Here is a 21,233-nt window from a genome sequence, read left to right on the forward strand (position 1 = left end):
CGTCGTTTAGCATTTACGGGGGTGATGTGTGGCTTATGAGCAGCCGCTCGACCATGAAATCCAAGTTTTCTCACCTCCCGCCTAACTGTCATAGTACTTGCATTGGATCCTGATGCAGTTTGAAATTCCTGTGTGATGGTCTGAATAGATGTGTGCCTATTATACATTACGACCATCTTCAACTGTCGGCAGTCACTGTCAGTCAACAGACGAGGTCGACATGTACGCTTTTGTGTCGTACGTGTCCCTTCACGTCTCCACTTCACTATCACATCGGAAACAGTGGACCTAGGGGTGTGTACGAGTGTGAAAATCTCATGACACAAGTGATATAGAGTCTCCTGAACACGTTCGAAGTTACCGAGTTCTGCGCAGCCCCCCATGATGCTCTCTCACGATTTCTTATGACTACTCAGGTCACTGATGTGGAGCATAATGGACCTAACATGAAAAACGTATGTTTTTCGGGGTGCCCTAATACTTATGATCACAGAGCGTACATATCCTATAAATTGATACGTTCCACATTATCTGGATGAAAAAATGTTATATCAAATGATCTGTGGAAGAAGTAACTAATTAAATAAAAAAAATAACTTATGTTGGTTCCACAGTGCCGCTCTTTAAATGCATTGGAGTCCTGCAGCACTACCTACGGAAACTGGATCTCCTTTTCCTCACGCGAGAGCACCAGAGAATCCTGGTGCGTGCGAGAGTGTTTGCTGGGGCGGCCCCTCGCGGATCTGGGGAACACAATGGAGGCGCGGCGGGCGATGGGAGGTGAGCGACGCTAGCCGAGCTGACGGGCGCAGAGGCTGGGCGCAGCGCGCGGCTCTGTCTGCCTCTGTCTCCGTCTCTGTCCCCGCCGTCCCTGGACGCGCCCCCTCCGCCCCTCTCTCTCTTCCCCCACAAGGCTGGCGCCCGCTATATAAGTGGAGCACATCGTCCGCACTCGGGGCACTCCGCCGGCACTTCCTCCGACTCGACGGCACTACTCACCATGAACACCATCGTGAGTACCTTCTTCATATTTTGTCTAACAATTTTTGTTAACCCCCGACCCAATATCTATAAAAAAATCTTGAAAATTGTGAGTCTTGGTTTTTGCTACACATTACTTCTTCCGGTGTAATATTCTTTGATGTATACCTCGCTTTAAGGATACCTTGGCATCAGAGAATCACCATCATAATTTACGTGCGTACCCTAAAATTTGACAAGTGTTGAAATTACTCGTTACGAGTACATCTTGAAGTCTATGTAAGTTGCAGTTTTTGTAAGAGCTGCTGTTTTCGTCCGACAAGACCTGATGTGACAGCATGAAAGTTTAGAGCTGACACACAAAAGGAGTCGCTACATCATTTCTGCTTTCATTAAGTAGTTTGTGCTGGTGGTGATTGTTCTTTCGTATCTGTGTACAAATATGTGTGATAGAGTTTCATGGTACGAATTCACTAGGGGATAGGTTGATGGGGCACCGAGGTATAATTTGGTAATGGAAGTGACGAAGGTAAAAACTGGAGAGAGAGATGAAGGCACAAATACAGTGATCACGTTCAAAGGATATAGGTTGCAGTACCTACGCAGAAACAGACAATTTTGCGAAAAATAGACGTGCATGAAACACCATATTAGTGCAATTTACGAATAATTCGGTTCTGGTAAGAAATCAGATGTGCAGAAATGCGCCAACCACTGAAGATTTACTTAAAAGTAAAGGCAACTGCTCCTAATTAACAATGAACTAAACAGCAGTACGCGAAAATAAGTGCGCGAAATTTGTATGTCGATAAAAAGACAGACCTCCTTCAGACGCGAAACTGTACAAAATTAGTCATAAAAATAAATTAGCTTGAACCATTTCATTCAGTTAGGTTGGCACGAATCTTATTTACTATGAAATGAGATTTTTGTGTGACTCAAAACGTTACCAGTGGTGGATTTGGCATAAGCTCTAAAATGTCCAGTTATATTCGACGTTTCCAACTTGCATCTCTGAATTGTTTGTGTCACGTAGCTGAGCACAAAATTGCCTGAAAACAAATATCACGTATATAGCGTTAGACACTATTTGTGCGAAGAAGAAAGGAATGAAAATTAGGTTACAACGTTCCGTCAGTGAGGAGATCATTGTAGATGGAGCACAAGATCGGATTTCGTCGAATGAGAAAGAACATAGTTCATGTCTTTTCAAAGTTAAGGAAACCAAGGGAATGCTGTATCTGGGTGACTGCATAGGGATTTGAACTGCCCTCATCTTGAATAAAAGTCCAGGGTATTACCGTCTCGCCAAGTTTGTGCAAAGATAGATCATGGGACGACTTCCTGCAAAATTATTGCGTCTGACGCCAACGGTACTGGAACGGGTTCTAACCAAGTGACCGTAGATAACAATCCTGAGAGTAACTTAGCACTGTCTTATAGGAGTGGATACCACTTGGCTCGCGTGTATCCAGAAACGCTAAGAAATTCTAGTGCGTGATGGAGTTAAGTGCATTACTGGAGTTTTCTGGTACCAAGTCAGCGACTTCCTTATTTGAATATTCGATGATCCAGCTCCCACTCTTGGTCCACGAGACGCAGAATGCAGTGGATACTGGCGCCCAGATTGATGCCTTGACGTCCGAAAGGAGTTCGATACGACTCACTTTGTAGGCGTAACACGAACTTGCGGACAAAGAGACCAGTTTTTTGTTTGGATTGAAGACCATATTGCAAATATAACACAAACAGAATGTCATTTTTAGTGACATTCTTTACACGTGAAAGCAAAATCTGGTGTACCTGAAGAGAATGTTGCAGGTGCGTTACTGTTCACAATATATACAAAGAAGTTAGTGGATAACGCCAGAAACACTATGAGGCTGTTACGAATGACGCTGTTGCGTGCAGAGAAGTCTTAACGCTGAAAAACGGTAGGGTAGTGCAGAAAGGACTGCAGAGGATAGATGCTTGGTCCAGGGATTCGCAGTTGACACTCAACTTAAAGGAATGAACTGTATTGCGCATAAACAGTCGGGGATACTGGTTACTGCATGATTACGCTATTGGGGAACCATCACTGGAAGCAGTCACACCCGCAGAACATCTTGTAGTTTACGTGCGGAACGATTTAAACTGGAACGACCACAAAAAACTAATTGTAGGGCAGGCAAATGCCAGACATGTTCATTAGAAGGATCCTCAGAAAGTGCAGTCCACCCACAAAATTCTCGATCGACTGATACTTGAGTATCGCTCGTCAGAATGAAATCTTTACGAGATATGACTGACTACATCGGTGACAGACGTTCAAAACCGGCGTTGTGCGTCACGTTGTGGCTTACTGTTACGGTTCCGTAGAAGAGTAGAACAGTCAACCAACAATTTGCTTCCTCCTCCTTACAGAAAGGACCATGAAGGTAAAATTAGAGGGACTAGGACAGAGGCCTACCAGCAGTCGTTGTTCCCGAACGGAATTCGCGACTGGTGCAGGAAAGGAATGGGGGGGGGGGGGGGGACTGAAATTTGTACACAAAATACCCTCTCCCACACATCAAAAGGTGGCTTGCGGTGTATACATGTAGATGAAGAACTTTTTCCGATCTGCAATAGCGGCCGAGTAGTTTATACTGTCGTGAGAGTGCAACTGACAGCCTGGAAGCAGGACGTGAACTGCAGATCCGAGTGGCTGCGGGTGGGGCGTTAGAGAACGCGCTGCGTGAGAACCGAGGAGAGCCATGGGACCGTAGGCGGGTTCAGCAACGAGAGCGTGAGTGCGCGGGCGGCGGGAAATGGCGGGGCCTGCGACGCCCACAGACTCAACCCGTTTCCCAAGGCCGCGTGGGGCTGGGCAGGCCTTCGACGGTAATGTCACCTGTGACCGCACGTGTCCGTCGGAAGCGAGGCAGGCGCTGCCGGTGGCGCAAGGCGTGAACCTTTGTCCGCACGTTGCGCGGGCGTGTTGAAAGAGACGGAAGATTAGAGATTACCGTTTCCTCGGCGACGACGTCGTTAGAGGCGGAAGACGAGCTGGTACTGGAGAAACGTGGGAAAGGAAACCCGGGGCGCTTTTGTCAAAGAAACCGTCCTGGAATTCGCTTAGGTGGTTAGGGGAACTTCGGATAACTTAAATTTGAACGTCTGGCCACATATTTCAAACGCCATCCTCCTGAAGAGGAGGGAAAGGATATCGGCTGTTTCCCTTCCAACTGATAAGTCCCAGCACTTGCTTTATTTATGACAAACGCAGAAAACATCAATCACTAAAACATGTGTTAGCGGTCGATAGTATTACACATTCCACTTCCTTATTACTCTCTGTTAGTGCGTAGATTTTTGGTTAGGCTTTACCGTGACTGTTATTTATATCGAAATTTGTGGTTTCATACGATTTCAGTCTCCAAGACGAAAAACACAAATTAGATTTAGTCACGTAAGCTTGAATTCGGAAGCCTGTATGAGGAGTTTCGTTTAGCTCTCCCCTTAATCACTGTTTTTTCTCGCTCCGCACGCGGAAAGAACTTATTTTGCTACCACTGTAGAAGGGCCCAAAGGTCTGACAGTATATTTTGGAATTTCCAGCCGAGGTGACGATTGTGCGCAAAATGAAATCTTCAGCATGCCTACAAAACAGAAAACAAACGATCAGTCATACCGAGGAAACACGACAAATCCTTAGAAAAATCATTTCATATGTGACCAGCACATCCACCTCTAACATTTCTCCTGTGGACAATCAGTCAAAAATTGGCGATAGAAAAATTGCTTCTTCCTCTAGTAGTGCTTCGATTCTTGTACACAAATACATACATTTAAATTTGGGAATATTTTATGAAGACTGTCGTAAAACAACTCATCGATTTTCTGTCATGTTGAACATATAACATCATCCGCACAGGGGTTTGATTTCGGTGTATATGGTTTGTTTCAGGTATTTGTTGCAATCTTCTTGTCCATGAGATGTCGTCAGCATGTAGGTGATTTGTCAAACGGAAAGTAAACGGAAAACGCTGCTCTTATTATGACGCTTTGTGAACTAATGTAACTAGGCACCAAATGGAAACATCTAATGCAAAATATCTCCTTCATGGATTGTGCGTTTCCAGTCATGAAATTCTTGCCCCTGTTATTTAGAACTCGACAGCGGTATCTCTATTATTTAAATCGATAAAAGGAACAAGAAGTAACAATGACACCATACTTTGTAGTATTAGACAGTTGCTTAGCTCTACTCACGAATTGCACTCCTATCTTCGATGAAACATACATTTCCGGCTTTGGCAAGAAAAGAAGAAAATGAACTAGTAGAAATAATGTCGTTAGCCAGAAGCATATCCACAAGCTAAGGCTGTTATTGACGTTAATAATTTCAGATAAAAATTGCTGGTAACAATATTCATCTCAACAAGATCAACTCACACCTTTCTTCTATTGTCCTTCTGTTCAATTGTGAGCCGGCCGGTGTGGCCGTGCGGTTTTAGACACTTCAGTTTGGAACCGCGTCACCGCTACGGTCGCAGGTTCGAATCCTGCCTCGGGCATGGATGTGTGTGACGTTTAAGTAGTTCTAAGTCTAGGGGACTGATGACCACAGATGTTAAGTCCCATAGTGCTCAGAGCGATTTGAACCATTTGCTCAATTGTGAGGTTTTCCGGCACCATTTTCGCTCAAACCTTTCACATGTGCAAAACTTCAGTCGAAATTTGATGTATGGTAAAAGTGTTTAATAGGTCCCCACAACCCTTATTGTTAAACGTGTATCTGATCTCACAATAGCACGCACACGTTCGACGTTTTCGTCACTTTTTGAAGATGAAAGGTCTCCCTGAGAGAAGTTCATCTTCAATGCGTTCTCGGCCTTCCAAAACATATTTGTGCCAGCGAAAAACGATTTGAAATGTTCCACATAGGTCTGTTTCAGCCTTTCAAAGGTCATACTTGCGGATTCCTATTGACACAAAAGTTGATAGAGTAACGTTGCTCTAAATTCCGCATTTCGATTTTCGTAACATACAACAAGAACAAATCTCACTGATCGTGCTCACAAAAATCACGTTATGATTCTAAGGAGCTGAAACTCGGACTGACCATCTGGAAGGGATGAACACACCGGTCTATGTTTACGCAAGTGGAACAACACAGCATTGTCAGATGGTTCGCAGTGTTGTCAAGCTCATTACATCTCTCATACACCAAGTGTACATATACACTACTAGTCATTAAAATTGCTACACCAAGAAGAAATGCAGATGATGAACGAGTATTCATTGAACAAATATATTATACTAGAACTGACATGTGATTACATTTTCATGTAATATGGCTACATAGATTCTGAGAAATCAGTACCCAGAACAACCACCTCTGGCCGTCATAACGGCCTTGATCCGCCTGGCCATTGAGTCAGAGCTTGGATGGCGGTGTAAAGGTACAGCTGTCCATGCAGCTTCAACACAATACTACAGTTCATCAAAAGTAGTGACTGGCGTATTGTGACGAGCTATTTGCTCGCCCACCATTGACCAGACGTTTTCAATTGGTGAGAGATATGGAAAATGTGCTGGCCAGGGCAGCAGTCGAACATTCTCTGTATCCAGAAAGGCACGTACGGGACCTGCGGTCGTGCATTATCCTGCTGAAATGTAGGGTTTCGCAGGGATCGAATGAACAGTAGAGCCAAGAGTCGTGATACACCTGAAATGTAACGTCCACTGTTCAAAGAGCCGTCAGTTGAACAAGAGGTGACCGAGGCGTGTAACCAGTGGCACCCCATACTATCACGCCGGGTGATACGCCAGTAATACACACTTCCAATGTGCGTTCACCCTGATGTCGCCAAACACGGATGCGACCATCATGATGCTGTGAACAGAACCCGGATTCATGCGAAAAAAATGACGTTTTGCCATTCGTGCACCCAGTACACCATCGCAGGCGGTCCTGTCTGTGATGCAGCGTCAAGGGTAACCGCAGCCAGGGTCTCCGAGCTGAAAGTCCATGCTGCTGCAAACGTCGTCGAACTGTTCGTGCAGATGGTTGTTGTCTTGCAAACGTCCCCATCTGTTGATTCAGGGATCAAGACGTGGCTACACGATCCGTTACAGCCATGCGGATAAGATGCCTGTTATCTTGACTGCTAGTGATACGAGGCTGTTGGGATGCAGCACGGCGTTCTGTATTACCCTCCTGAACCCACCGATTCCATATTCTGCTAAAAGTCCATTGGATCTCGACCAACGCGAGCAGCAATGTCGCGATGCGATAAATCGCAATCGCGATAGGCTACAATCTGACCTTTATCAAAGTCGGAAACGTGACGGCACGCATTTCTCCTCCTTACACGACGCATCACAACAACGTTTCACCAGGCAACGCCGGCCAACTACTGTTTGTGTGTGAGAAATCGGCTGGAAACTTCCTTCATGTCAGCACGTTGTAGGTGTCGCCACCGGTGCCAACCTTGTGTGAATGCCCTGAAAAGCTAATCATTTACATATCACATCATCTTCTTCCTGTTGGTTAAATTTCTTGTCTGTAGCACGTCATCTTCGTGGTGCAGCAATTTTAATGGCCAGTAGTGTATATATCCACGGCGCGTCATCGTTGGAAAACAAAACAGTAATACTAATGCATGTTAAGCCGACGCCAACCTTGCCATTTAACTGAAAGGTTTCCTAGCTAGCAGCAACGCACATATAAAGCTGATGAGTCAGAAGCGAACACATTAGGTGCGTAGCTGTCCAGCGTGTTCCAGAGAGCGCTCACGAGCGACGAACGAGTTAACTGCAGACGAGAAGGAGCAACATGACGACACGGGCGGGAGCCGGTTCTGCGACAAGCAGCGCGACCTTGCCGGTGTAACAGTACCGCGGCGGTTAGCTGTACATCGTTGTCGTAGTCGTTCGCGCTGCCTCCCTGATCTACTTCAGATAACCAATGATCTAGCATCTTGTTAGCGGTACGAGGTGCGATCACTTGTTGATCGTTACTGAAAGCCATATATCTTGAAACGTCGCGAGAACGTCAAACAGCGAATACCATTACACTAATACTGTTTTTGGTCTGTTTTCGTACACGCCCAATTTCTACTTCTACATACATAATTCGTAAGCCACCATATGGTGGGTTGCAGAGAGGCAGAGAGTACATGCTGCCATTCCTAATTATTCCCTTTCCTGTTGCACTCGCAAATGGAGCGAATAAAATACGACTATATGCTTCCGAACGAACTTGATTTCTCTAATCTTGCTTTCACGGTCCTTACATGCGATATACGGTGGTACCAGTTTGATCAGAATCGCTCTCCAGCAAATCGTGACTTGGGGGGGGGGGGGGGGGGGGGGAAATCCTAAACATTCAGGCAGTACTAAAAGTGAGTCGCTTAAGTGTTCTGTAAGCAGTCTCCAAACTACACATTCCTAGAATTCTTTCGAAAGAGCGGAGTCGACCTTTGCCTGCACTACAAACCTCCTTACCCGTTTCATCTATTTCATGTCGATTTGCAACCTTCCGCCACGCAATTTAATCGATGTGACTGGTCAACCAGTCCACCACACTGTATTCGTACTTTGCAAGATTACTTTTAGCACTCATCTGCATTAACTGACATTAGAGCAAGTTGCAATTCACCACATCGAAAAGAAATTTTAAGTCATTCTGTGGCCACCTACCGTGGCTCAACAGTTGCAGGCAACCTGCAGGTGAGGTAAGCTCCTGAGCTAATCAACAGTACTTGCGTTCCTGTGAAGTAAATCCTAAACGTAAAAAAGCAATCTTTCTATATCGAATAACTGGTATTCTAATCTTGGTGAATGGCACCGCGAAACATTTTGGGTGTCATCTTCTGCATCAGGATAATACAGGGACGCAACTGTTTTGTCCGTATTTGCAGGACTGAGATACGGCTGGCTGATTAAGATAAATTTCTTTATAATCGAATTCGTTTATTCTTATCAATGTATATGCTATGTTTAGTGTGGACAAACTAAAACTGGTCAGAAAACTGCGCACTAAATACCAAAGTTAACGCTATGTAAAGGCTGTTCCAGGTGCTGGTGAGGATTTTTTGATGCGTAATGAGCCTGTTTCACGAATTAAAATGTCCAGATAGAGGCAGAATCAGACATCACCTGAAGAAACGAAATATTGAGGATGCAATGCCTCGATACCACTTCATTCAAAACCACTTCCGTAACCATACAAGTGCCTAATGATCTTGAAACTAACTCATGTAATTTACGTTAGGTCTATATTCTTTGAGAAATGTATTACCACAGCGGTTCAGTTCTAAATATCTATTTGTATATTATTATCCTCAATATTCTGGAAATTAAATATTCCAAATCATTTCACAGATAATATTGAAATTGTTTCTTCGTAGTCGTTCGACAATAGTCTAGTTAGTTTTCTGATCTACTTCGAATGACTGTGGGAAAGATTTCTTGAAACCAAAGATTCGGTTACAGTTACGAAAATTTTTCAATTTCAGAATCCGAATAAGACTTTTAAGGGAGTAATCATACTGCTATCATGCGTCACTTCATATCTGATTTTTTAGAATTCTTTTCTTTGAGAACAATCAATACCTGACAGAGCTTTCTTGTAATTACCAAGAGACAGCAATTCTCGCTTTTAGTATTTTAGGTTATAATTTTTCACGTCTGTATTATTATTTAAGGCACCAAAATTTGACAGTACTATTTCGTGACATGCCAAAACCGTATATGCACCTTTGTTAAGATTGTGTTGTTTTTGTTCACTCCAGCATTTATTTCGTTCCTGTCTGAAGAACGTCTGCTACCGGTCACCTGCAAATGTCAGCACATTTACACAGTACCATGATACAACGTTCCACTCACTGCTTGTCCCTGAACGGTCTCTCAATAAAGGTCACTCGCCTGTTCCTGCAGGCCGCAGGGCAGCAAATAAATAACTTTCATTTGAGGAAGGTCTACAACTACACGCGAGTTGCATTTATGAAAATAAGGCAGCAACAACTTCACTGTTCATAGCGCTTGTTATAACAATACATTCGACATGCGAAGCGCTAAATACAGCAAAGAAAAGTAAACATTGTATAAAACAAAGAACTGTGGGTGTAAAGAGCACTTGCAATATTTCAGAAAATTAATACCCGACAATTTGAAATAAGACTGGAGAGCGGTAATTATTTTTGCTTGGCAGCACTCGTCTCCACAGAGCACTAAGTGCAAGTGGGAAGAAATGATTTCCATACTTTTACTTGTTTTACTATGCATCCTTTGATTACGGAACGAACTACTTCACTGTTATTTCGCTTCAAGAGCTAAAGAAGAATCATAAGTTTATACACAAACAGAACGCACTGATGCAACTGAAAAATAATTGCATACGTTCAATACTCTCCGCCCGCGGAAGCATTTCATCCAAGTGTTCTTGTGGAAGCAAGTCAAAGCCATCTAGACCATAAGAACAAGGTATGTGACATCAATGTGGATAATCTACACTCGACATCACCGCATGGGACCCACGTTACTGCTCGCCAATATGACGTCTCTCGATGACCAGCTGTGGAGCTCTGTCTCTCGTATATAGTACGGGTATAGAGAGATCAATTCTAATAAAAGCAGGTTTCAAAGCTATTAATGAAACATTAATTAATATACAAGTTTTACGTGCTAGTTTCGTAACGGTAACATATAGTAGTTTATTTCCGTCCTCTAGGAAACTTTGTAATTATTTTATTTGCCTCTTGTGTTCCATAGAAAAGGTATACTGCAAAAACCACCGGAACTGAAAAGAGATTAACAGACTAACTGTAATCGTGCCGATCAGACGCGGCGAGCGATACAAGCAAGCACCTTCATTTATATGCAACTCCAACGGGCGCAGTGCCAAGCTGTTTGCATAAGCTTCAGGCGTCACGTGTAACCAGTTTGCTAAGGTCTCGTGGGGTAACCGTGAAATTAATATCTGCTGCTCGCTAACATGTAATACCGTAGTGCTCTAAATAGTTCGCGAAATGAGATTGAATTATATAATCTAATCTTTACTGTATTTTTCAGCCTCTTGTGTGGCCATAGGCCGAACAGTGGGACAAAAGATTTTCGTATCCAACTAGGTCCTTTCTATATGTTATAGACATTCCCTTGCATTTATCGACATTTAAAGAGAGTTGCCAATTATTATATGAAGTGGAAAGTGTTTCTGCTTCTCCTTACCACCGACCGCCGACGTTACTTGTTTACAGTGTATTAGGGGTATAAGTGCGTATATTGTGATCATTGTTACCTTAATATGCACGCACTTCATTGTGTTAGTTGCTTTTTCTCTGCGTCTAACGGTCTTCCCAGAAAGGCGTTACATACACTGAGGTGACATTAGTTATGGGTATCTCCTAATATCGTGCCGGACATCCTTTTGCGCGGTATAATGGTGCAACTCGACGCGGCATGGACTGAATAAGTCCTTGGAAGTCCCCTACAGAAATATTGAGCCATGCTTCCTCTGTAGCCGTCCATAAATGTGAAAATGTTGATGGTGCAGAAGTCTATGCACGAACCAATCTCACGATTACGACCTATAAATGTTCGATGGAATTCATGTAGGGCGTGGGAGTGGCCAGATCATTCGCTTGAATTGTCCACAACGTTATTAAACCAGTCGCGAACAGTTGTGCCCTAGTGACATGGGAACATGAAGTCCATGAATGGCCTCAAATGGTCTCCAAGTAGCCGAACATAACCATTTCCTGAATGAGATTTTCACTCTGCAGCGGGAGTGTGCGCTGATATGAAACTTCCTGGCAGATTAAAACTGTGTGCCCGACTGAGACTCGAACTCGGGACCTTTGCCTTTCGCGGGCAAGTGCTCTACCATCTGAACTACCGAAGCACGAATCACGCCCGGTCCTCACACCTGGTAGAGCACTTGCCCGCGAAAGGCAAAGGTCCCGAGTTCGAGTCTCTGTCGGGCACACAGTTTTAATCTGCCAGGAAGTTTCATAACCATTTCCTGTCAATGATCGGTTCAGTTGAAACGGAGAACCCCATCCATTCCACGTAAACGCAACTCACACCATTCGAACCCTACCATTAGCTCTTACCAACTGAAATCTGGACTCATCTGACCAGGCTACGGTTTTTCAGTCGTCTAGAGCCCAGCCAATAAGTTGACGAGCCCAGGAGAGGCGCTGCAGGAGATGTCGTGCTGTTAGCAAAGAGATTCGTCGGCTATCTGCTGCCTTATCCCTTTAAGCTACATTTCACCGCTCTGTCATAACTGACATGTTCATCGTACGTCCCACATTGATTTTTTCGGTTATTTCAAGCAGTGTTGCGTACCTGTTAGCACTGATAACTCTTCGCAAACGCCACTGCTCTTGGTTCTTAAGTGAAGATCGTCGGACACTGCATTGTCCGTGGTGAGAAGTAATTCCTGAAATTTGGTATTCTCGGCACTCTCTTGACACTATCGATGTTGGAATCCACTTCCCTAACGATTTCCGAAATGGAATGTCCCACGCCTATAGCTCCAACTACCATTCTGCGTTCAATGTCTGTTAATTGCTGTGGTGAGGTGACAGTCACGTCGGACATCTTTTCACATTGTAAGTAGGCTGTTTTTATGTTGGTAACGGCACGTAGCGCTCTGTATGAAAATCACTGGCTGTGCTGTGTGCAGTCTGTGGCTGGTTGGCATTGTTGGAATGTTCGCTGTTGTAGTGTTGGGTAGCTAGATGTGAACAGCGCGTAGCGTTTGCGCAGTTGGAGGTGCGCCGCCAGCAGTGTTGGATGTGGGGAGAGAAATGGCGGAGTTCTGAGAGCGGATGATCTGGACGTGTGTCCGTCAGAGACAGTAAATTTGTAAGACTGGATGTCATGAACTGATATATATATATATATATATATATATATATATATATATATATATATATTATGACTTTTGAACACTATTAGGGTAAATACATTGTTTGTTCTCTATCAAAATCTTTCATTTGCCAAGTATGCCTATCAGTAGTTAGTGCCTTCAGTAGTTAGAATCTTTTATTTAGCTGGCAGTATTGGCGCTCGCTGTATTGCCGAAGTTCGAGTAACGTAGATGTGAGGTAATTGATTCATAAAAGATATAGGTTATTGTTAGTCAGGGCCATTCTTTTCTAGAGATTATTGAAAGTCAGATTGCTTTGCGCTAAAAATACTGTGTCAGTTTAGTGTTGATCAGAATAAGTAACGAGCGAAATGTCTGAGTACGTTCAGCTCTGCTCAGCTGTTTGAAAATCAAATAATGTAAGAGGCTTATCAGCACAGTAATTCATAAATAAATTCTAAGGGGACGTTTCAACATTAATCACCTGAATACAAATGACAGCTCTGCCAATTCACTGCCCTTTTAGATCTTCTGTAGGCGATGCTACCGCCACCTGTACATGTCCAAATGGCCATACCATGACTTTTGTCACTTCAGTGTAATTTACTACGTGATGTTTTCTACACGGTCGCAACTGCACCACTAAGTGAGTACGTCAGTGAATATAGACTAATCGTTTTCCGTCCACACCTTAACAACTGATTTGCTGTCCTAGGGAAAATAAGAATTAATGGCATGTTCTTGCCACATGTACTTGGAGGTCTACCGCTATGATTATTAGACTGTAAACGAGTTAAATATGATGTAGTGTTGTTCAGTACACCGTAATCTGACCCGCAGTCCCGTCTGTCTCGCCGCGCAGGTTTTGGTCGCGACGCTGGCAGCCGCGCTGTGCGCCTGCAGCGCGCAGTACGTGCCGCCGAGCGAGGCCCAGCGCGCCGCCATCCTGTCGGAGCAGCGCTACCTGGCGGGAGACGGCACGTTCGGCGCCGCCTACAGCCAGGAGGACGGAGTCGAGTTCAAGGAGGAGTCCGACGTCGACGGCAACCGGCGCGGCTCCTACAGCTACGTCGACCCCAGCGGCCAGCGCCGCACCGTCACCTACACGGCCGGCAAGGACGGCTTCCGCGCCACCGGAGACCACCTGCCCGTCGCTCCCAACCCACCCCCACAGGTATGGCACGCTGTGTCCCTTTACCGTATGCCAGCATCGCGAACGTGTCCTTGCATTCGGTGTCTTCTTCTTCGACAAGCACGAAATGGTGCTCTGGTGGTGGTGGTTAGTGTTTAACGTCCCGTCGACAACGAGGTCATTAGAGACGGAGCACAAGCTCGGGTTAGGGAAGGATTGGGAAGGAAATCGGCCGTGCCCTTTTAAAGGAACCATCCCGGCATTTGCCTGAAACGATTTAGGGAAATCACGGAAAACCTAAATCAGGATGGCCGGAGACGGGATTGAACCGTCGATCTCCCGAATGCGAGTCCAGTGTGCTAACCACTGCGCCACCTCGCTCGGTGGTGCTCTGGCTCAGTTACGACTGCACTGTCATGCGGCCAATACCTACCAGCTCGCGAGCTCTCAGAATGAAATGAAATGATCTTATGGCTCTAGCCGGCTGCTGTGGCCGAGCGGTTCCATGCACTTCTGTCTGGAACCTCGCGGCTGCTGCGGTCGCAGGTTCGAATCCTGCCTCGGGCATGGATGTGTGTGATGTCGTTAGGTTAGTTCGGTTTAAGTAGTTCTAAGTCTACCCATAGTGCTTAGAGCCATTTGAACCATCTCTTCAAGTTTTTAACCCACATAACATATGCTCAGTATGAGCGCAGTCTGTGATGCAGGAAATGTCAATACGTTACCAAAGTCTCTGATGCAAATTGTCTGGAAAGACGCGACAACAGCCTGCGTTGAAAATCTTTTCATTGGGCTGCCTATATGCTGATGCGAACTGATTCAGTGCGACAATACGGGCCGGATGATTTTGCTATATTATGTCCTGAGACTCATTGCCCCTAGTGCAACTACGCTCATGGCGAGAATTACAAATCGAAACTTGCAGAGATGCTCTAACCACTGATATGTTTCATTTTTAATGAAAGCGCGGTGTGGTAGTTTTGTTACTGCTTTTATACTGTACAGTGACCAAGACAGTAAAACTAAATAAATTTGGGGATGATAGAGAAAGGCTCTTTCCCATGCATCAGTCGCCACAGAATTGTGAAGGAAGGATAACTACAGTATTATACCTAAAGACCCTCTGCAGCATTCAGCCCGGTAGCTTGTGAACTAAAAATGTAGATGCAATCTCAGTTAGTTAGCGAAAAAACCTGTATGCCTTTTACTGTCCCGTATTTTAGATATGGTCAATGTGTCAAAGTAGAGATAAGATTGTAGTTACATCAACAACACATATATCAGAAAGTGATACAGGAAATCTGTCCCCACGTGAGCATCGCGACAAAGGTAATAGAGGAGACACGATATAATTTTTGCTAAGGCGATCATATCTGAATCAATTATCTTGATTTCAAAACCTCATATCTGCGTCTTATGGAGTGGAGGATAAGTGGTATTGTCGGTGATGATCTGTCTGGCGGCTGGGAGCGTTGAGCAGGCAGGTTCCACAGAACTACTGGAGAGGAGTAAGCTGTGCCCCAAAACCATGTTACATGAAATCCCTCCTTCCACCGTAAACAAAAGAAAAATACAATTACTGGATTTTACACGTACTTGCCACTATCAAGCATCTCTCGGGATTTCCTTATGCAACTACAGCGTATGACTTCGTCAAAATTCTCATTTTCATTTAGTGTGCTTGACATGGGTAGGGTATAATTTGGGTGTGATATAGCTAAGAAATGTTTAGAGTTTTATTCATTGTCTCTCCCTTAATATAAAAGAAACCGCAGTACATTCAGTTCTAGATAGGGTGACTCAGTTGTCCCTACTGGTGGGTTTCATGCAGCCTACAACGCCTTCAAATACCATGCGCAAGAGTTTACCAAGCTGTTCAAGCAACCAAGTTCAGTAACTTTCGTTGTTCGTATGATTGCTTGTCCTGGAAACTAACAAATCAACAACGGATTAAGATATTTAGTGTAATTTTTCGGGTAACGTGGCACTTACAAAACCTGAACAACTAAATTAATAAGTGCTTTTCACCCACAAGTATCTTGTAGCCTCTCTTCAAGAAGAAATACAGTTTAACGAGTCCTTCACATTATGTACATTCTGTAACTGAATTCGTCTTAAATAATCCATCATAGTTTGAGAAGATGAGTGAAACACACTGGTAGACCTGCTCGCGCAGCATAACGCGCAGAGCTCTGGCTTGCGAGACCGGGAGGAGAGCCAGATCCGGATCGAATTCTAGCAGCAGAGTAACCACCGTTGGTCTCTTACAACAGCGAATCTGAGTGTGGTTCTTATGTAGTTTTCCACGCTCATTTAAGCAAATGCTGCGTTGTTTCCCAATTTTGCCCTCGTACAATACGACACACAAACAGTTAAAATATGACAACCCACAGAACACAGTATACGCGATTCACAGACAAGTGGCGCAGGCAGCTTCCTGCTTTTAGGTTAACCTATGGCTAAGGAGACATGAATGGCATCCGACCACAAAGTTAAAACAAAATAAAATTCATGATGCCGAATTATGAATAAAGAACGGATCCTGGAAGATTTAACCATTTGCCCAACAACATAAAATTTCCTAACAGGTAGCGAAGCAAATCTTTAATCAAGCCTGAAACAGTTTCTTCGGGGCAACACCGTCTGTTCCATAGATTAATTTTTAATTTGAAATGGACGGCAAGTGTAGCTAAAAAATCCAATTTAAGTGCATCACTAGTTACGTGAGACGTGTTAGACACTAGTATGTCCACTCTTATTAAAGTTAAGCCTATGTAATATTTACTAACACATCGCTTGGATAAAAATCGTGTAAATCAGGGTCCTTCACGCTACTGCTCCATAGAGCAAAGAGCTTTCTCTCATGCTCACTGCTAGAGAGTAGCGACAGGAATCTTGTCGAATGCGGTATGCGGCGTGCAGCAATTGTAATTTGTCGGAGATAGCCTTATAAATTAGTGCCAGCAGTTGTAATTTAATTTGCAATAAATAAGTACTAACCGAAACACTGATCAAACATGGTCAGCCTTTAATTGATTAAAGTGGGCTCAAATACAAATATATTGTAACGTAAGGGAAACAACAGCATGTAAAAACGTGACACGAAATACGTGCAACTACGAACTAGATGAGTTACCTAATTACCTAATTGAAAATAACGATAGTCATCAATGAGTTAAGTGCTACTGCTCTCTGAGAACTTAAATGCAACGAAAACTCACGAAATCAGTATAGAATAGTTTTATATTATTTCCTTCTCTATTTCTTTGAATTTCCTAGCGTAAGGACTGCAATGTTGGGAAGCAGTTGTGGACCCAATTCTCCCGCTGCTTTTCAAATACTATTTTCGATTAAGTTGCCGTCCGAAAAAGCAATTTTCAATCGACAGCTATGGTATAAGAAATTTATAGCTGACTCTCACAGCAGTCTCTTAGTGGATAATTTGCTTCCTGTAAATAATGGGGCGTATTTTATCAGAATATTTGAGTTACAAAAATCGCAGTTATTCTTTAAGCGAACTCAACTCGCCATGTGGGCTTGTTGTAACAGCACGCAGAATATATCCCACGGTCATGTGTCCATTAATAGCACCCTTTGCTTGTAATAAGGATCGCCTCAAGTTTCATACGCTGCTCGGCTATTGGCAATGTATTTTTAAATTATTGTTTTAGGGATGCTGTGATACTTTTTCTTTATTTCAAGAACTGTTCTTATGGAACGGGTACCATTTGCAATCGTAAGCACATAAAAAAACTGACAAATTCTAGTAGAATTAGCGCACTAGGGGTTCCGTACAAACTCATTTACATAGTTCATCCATCCTGGAAATCGAGAATCTCAACGATTTTTGCCTGTCATCGATATCGACACTGGAAAGATGTTGGTCCTGGGAATTCCCGGATATCAAAATCTCTACAGTAGTTCCTCAGACTAACCCGGACATACAGAGAGAAGCGAGCAGGGAACGTCAGTTTACATATGTAGACAGAGAAAATTTAACAAAACATTTTTCATTTGTTTATGACTACAACTTACATTTTATGTTTGCACATAGTTGGTCTATTATGCTCTTGACGGATGATGAATTTAATGTATGTTCAAATGGCAAAAGATATTTTTATATGATGTAATTACAGTTCAAGACGTTTCAGAATTTTTTTCTTCCTTGTATTGTGAAACCTACTTCTTGTCAAATTTCGTGTTTCTAGGTCAACGTTTTGATTACTGATTTTGCAAGCATCACAATATATTATATAAATGACCTAATTTTCTGATTGCTTTGACGCAGAAACTTTCGATTTTTACACCGGCAAGGGAACATGGGCCCTGATATGTGACGTAAACTTGAACTTGATACCCCAAACTGTCCCAGAGAAAACGGGTATTAACAGACGGACAGACAAACAGACAGAACAAAAACATATTTTTCGAGTTAAATAAGTGCAAATTACCAATTTTCAGATTTTCTCCTTTACTTTTACTGTGAAACTTCATTTCTTGCCGAATTTCATTATTCTAAAATTTCCTGGCAGATTAAAACTGTGTGCCGGATTGAGACTCGAACTGGGGACCTTTGCCTTTCACGGGCAAGTGCTTATTCTAGGTCAACTGGAAACAACGTATATGTTTTGGAGAGTGAGCTTTCGAATATCAAAATATGTGAGATAAATGGCCGTATTTTTTGATTAAAGTCACTTAGAAGCTTAAAATTTTTACACCACCAAGGGACCGTACACCTTCACATACGATATAAATCTGAACTTGATACATCTACCCGTTCCTCAGAAAAAGGATTCTTAACAGTCGGAGAGACAGACTGACTGACAACAAAGCGACCATATAATCATTCTGTTTTTACAGACTGAGGCACTAAAGCGTAAAAAGTGACAAACAACTGAAGCAGAACAAAACACAGTCTTGCACTATACAAATCATTCTCCATGCACGTTCACTCTTAAACTAATGCCACACCTCCGTATTCTGGGGTCTCTGTTCCCGAAATTAACCAATCGGAAACCATGCAAGGCAATGCTTTCTTCTAAGGGCATCCTCTGGACGGTCAGTTGGAGAGTATAGACAATATTTCTCAGTCGTTTCAGACAGTCGAACTTCACGTTCAAGATTTGTCAGATCTGATCACAGGACCAATTAACCAATATGCTTAATTCGGCACTGCCAGACAGTGAGTGTGGACTGAGGCGGCGCTTGTTGTGCTTCGGCAGGTGCCGCCGCAGCCGCAGTACCAGCCGCAGCCGCAGTACAACCCGCCGCCGCAGTACAACCCGCCCGTGCCCGCCTACAACCCTCCGGCGCCCGCCTACAACCCGCCGGCGCCCGCCTACAACCCACCTGCGCCCGCGTACCGCCCGCCCGCGCCGCAGTACAACCCGGCGCCCGCGCCGCAGTACAACTACCAGCCGCAGGCGCAGTACAACGCCATCCCGCAGTACACGACGACGCCCGCGCCTCACCGCTTCTACCCGCCCGGCAAGCTCAGCCTCAGCCGGACGCCCGACGGCTTCAGCTACACCTTCAACAAGAGCTAGGCTCTCACCCCTCGCACTCACACCACTTTATATATTTACTAACTATTGTTAAATAAAATATTTAAACCACAGCTTTACCACTCTTCATTACTTACCCGAGAATTTTAGTTATTTATTTAGCGTATTGCGCTACACTTATTACATTATGATATTATATGATAAAATACACTATAAAATACAGAAGTGAAGGATACATATTCAAATAAAATATAATACATCAACACAATAAAAAGTAACATCATCAGGTATTTTGCTTTACACAAGTCTTCAAATTCGGACGTCCAAATTGGCCATCCATTCGAGGCAGGGCGGTGTGGCGTTGAAAAAGTTCAGCCCGACTACAATGGTAGGCTCTGAACTCACTGTCCTGGGCGATGTGCTGTATTGTTTGATATAGGGGCCCCACAAGGACAGCTAGGGCTGGGAAGCTTTCCCCACTTGTGTAGCTTGTGTGCACATAGTCCATGTCCTGTTCGGATTCTGTTTAAGCTTTTCAAAAGCTGTCGTGGAAGTTCAAAGCACTTAGGTTTCTCTGATGGACAGATAAGTTCACGGTTGTCAGGGGAGGCACTATCACTCCAGCTCTCGTGCCATTTAGTATCCATGCTGACGTTGGCAGCTGACAGTTGTTGGGTCATTCTTAAAGGGGGATTTCTGGGGCGGAGTCGTATTCTTTCCAAAGTTGGGACATCTTCATGGATAGGAAGTAGGGGGTTATTCATTATTTTTGTGTATTCCTTCATCAGAGCTTCCTGTTCAAAAATGGCTCTGAGCACTATTCGACTTAACTTCTGAGGCCATCAGTCGCCTAGAACTTAGAACTAATTAAACCTAACTAACCTAAGGACATCACATATATCTATGCCCGAGACAGGATTCGAACCTGCGACCGTAGCGGTCGCTCGGTTCCAGACTGTAGCGCCTAGAACCGCACGGCCACTCCGGCCGGCGATCTTCCTGTCTTCGCAGGGAGGGTGGAGCTATATGACTAAGTGTTAGAAGCCAAAGTAGTGGGGTAGTCTTTATGCATCCAGTCATGGTTCTCATAGCAGCGTTGAGCTGTGTGTCCACCTCGTTTACATGCTTGCTGGTTAACCACGCTTGTGCACAGTACTCGGCTGCAGAGTACACTAAGGCGAGTGCAGAAGTCCGTCGTGTGTCTGCTGCTGCTCCCCAGTTAGTGCTGCAGAGCCTCTGAGTGAGGCTGTTCCGTGAGCTTATTTTATTGGATACATTTTCCAGATGTCTTTTGATGGATCATGTCCTATCTAGAGTGACCCCCAGGTACTTTGGATGTTGCTGATATCGCAGTTGACTGTTGTTCATATGAACCTTCAGCTTATATCCCGTCATTCTGTTGTTCAAATGAAAACAGCTGACTTCAGTCTTGGTGGGATTTGGTATTAGCCTCCATTTGGTGAAATACTCGTGCATTTTGTTTAGGTCAGTTGTGAAGATGTTTTTCAGTGTCTTCAAACTGCTTGCTTTGTATAGCTAGGGCCTTATCAGCAGCTTAGCTGAACTTCCTTCAGAATGGATGGCTTCTACTGACTGTACCCCTAATTCGTTGGTGAATCAACCGATGTGGTACAGGTTAGTACACTGATCTGGCATTCGGGAAGTTCGCAGCTGAAATCCCCCTCCAGCCATCCACGCTAGGTTTTCCGTGGTTGGCCTAAGTTGCTCAAGAGAAGCTAATCCTGCAATACATTAATCAACATATCCA

The 21,233-nt window shown here is 44.0% G+C and overlaps 1 protein-coding gene across 1 annotated transcript; it reads left to right on the forward strand.

Annotated features, from left to right (window-relative positions):
- The first annotated feature begins 938 nt into the window (after nucleotides 1-938).
- On the forward strand, nucleotides 939-19,578 carry LOC126336602 (uncharacterized). Its single transcript, XM_050000469.1, has 3 exons — nucleotides 939-1,012; nucleotides 13,692-14,003; nucleotides 19,184-19,578. Exons 1-3 carry the CDS (start codon nucleotides 1,001-1,003, stop codon nucleotides 19,505-19,507), a joined length of 648 nt encoding a protein of 215 aa, XP_049856426.1. The 5' UTR covers nucleotides 939-1,000; the 3' UTR covers nucleotides 19,508-19,578.
- Nucleotides 19,579-21,233: the final 1,655 nt, after the last annotated feature.

The sequence above is a fragment of the Schistocerca gregaria genome, chromosome 2, assembly GCF_023897955.1.
Source record: "Schistocerca gregaria isolate iqSchGreg1 chromosome 2, iqSchGreg1.2, whole genome shotgun sequence".
Taxonomy (NCBI): Eukaryota; Metazoa; Arthropoda; class Insecta; order Orthoptera; family Acrididae; genus Schistocerca; species Schistocerca gregaria.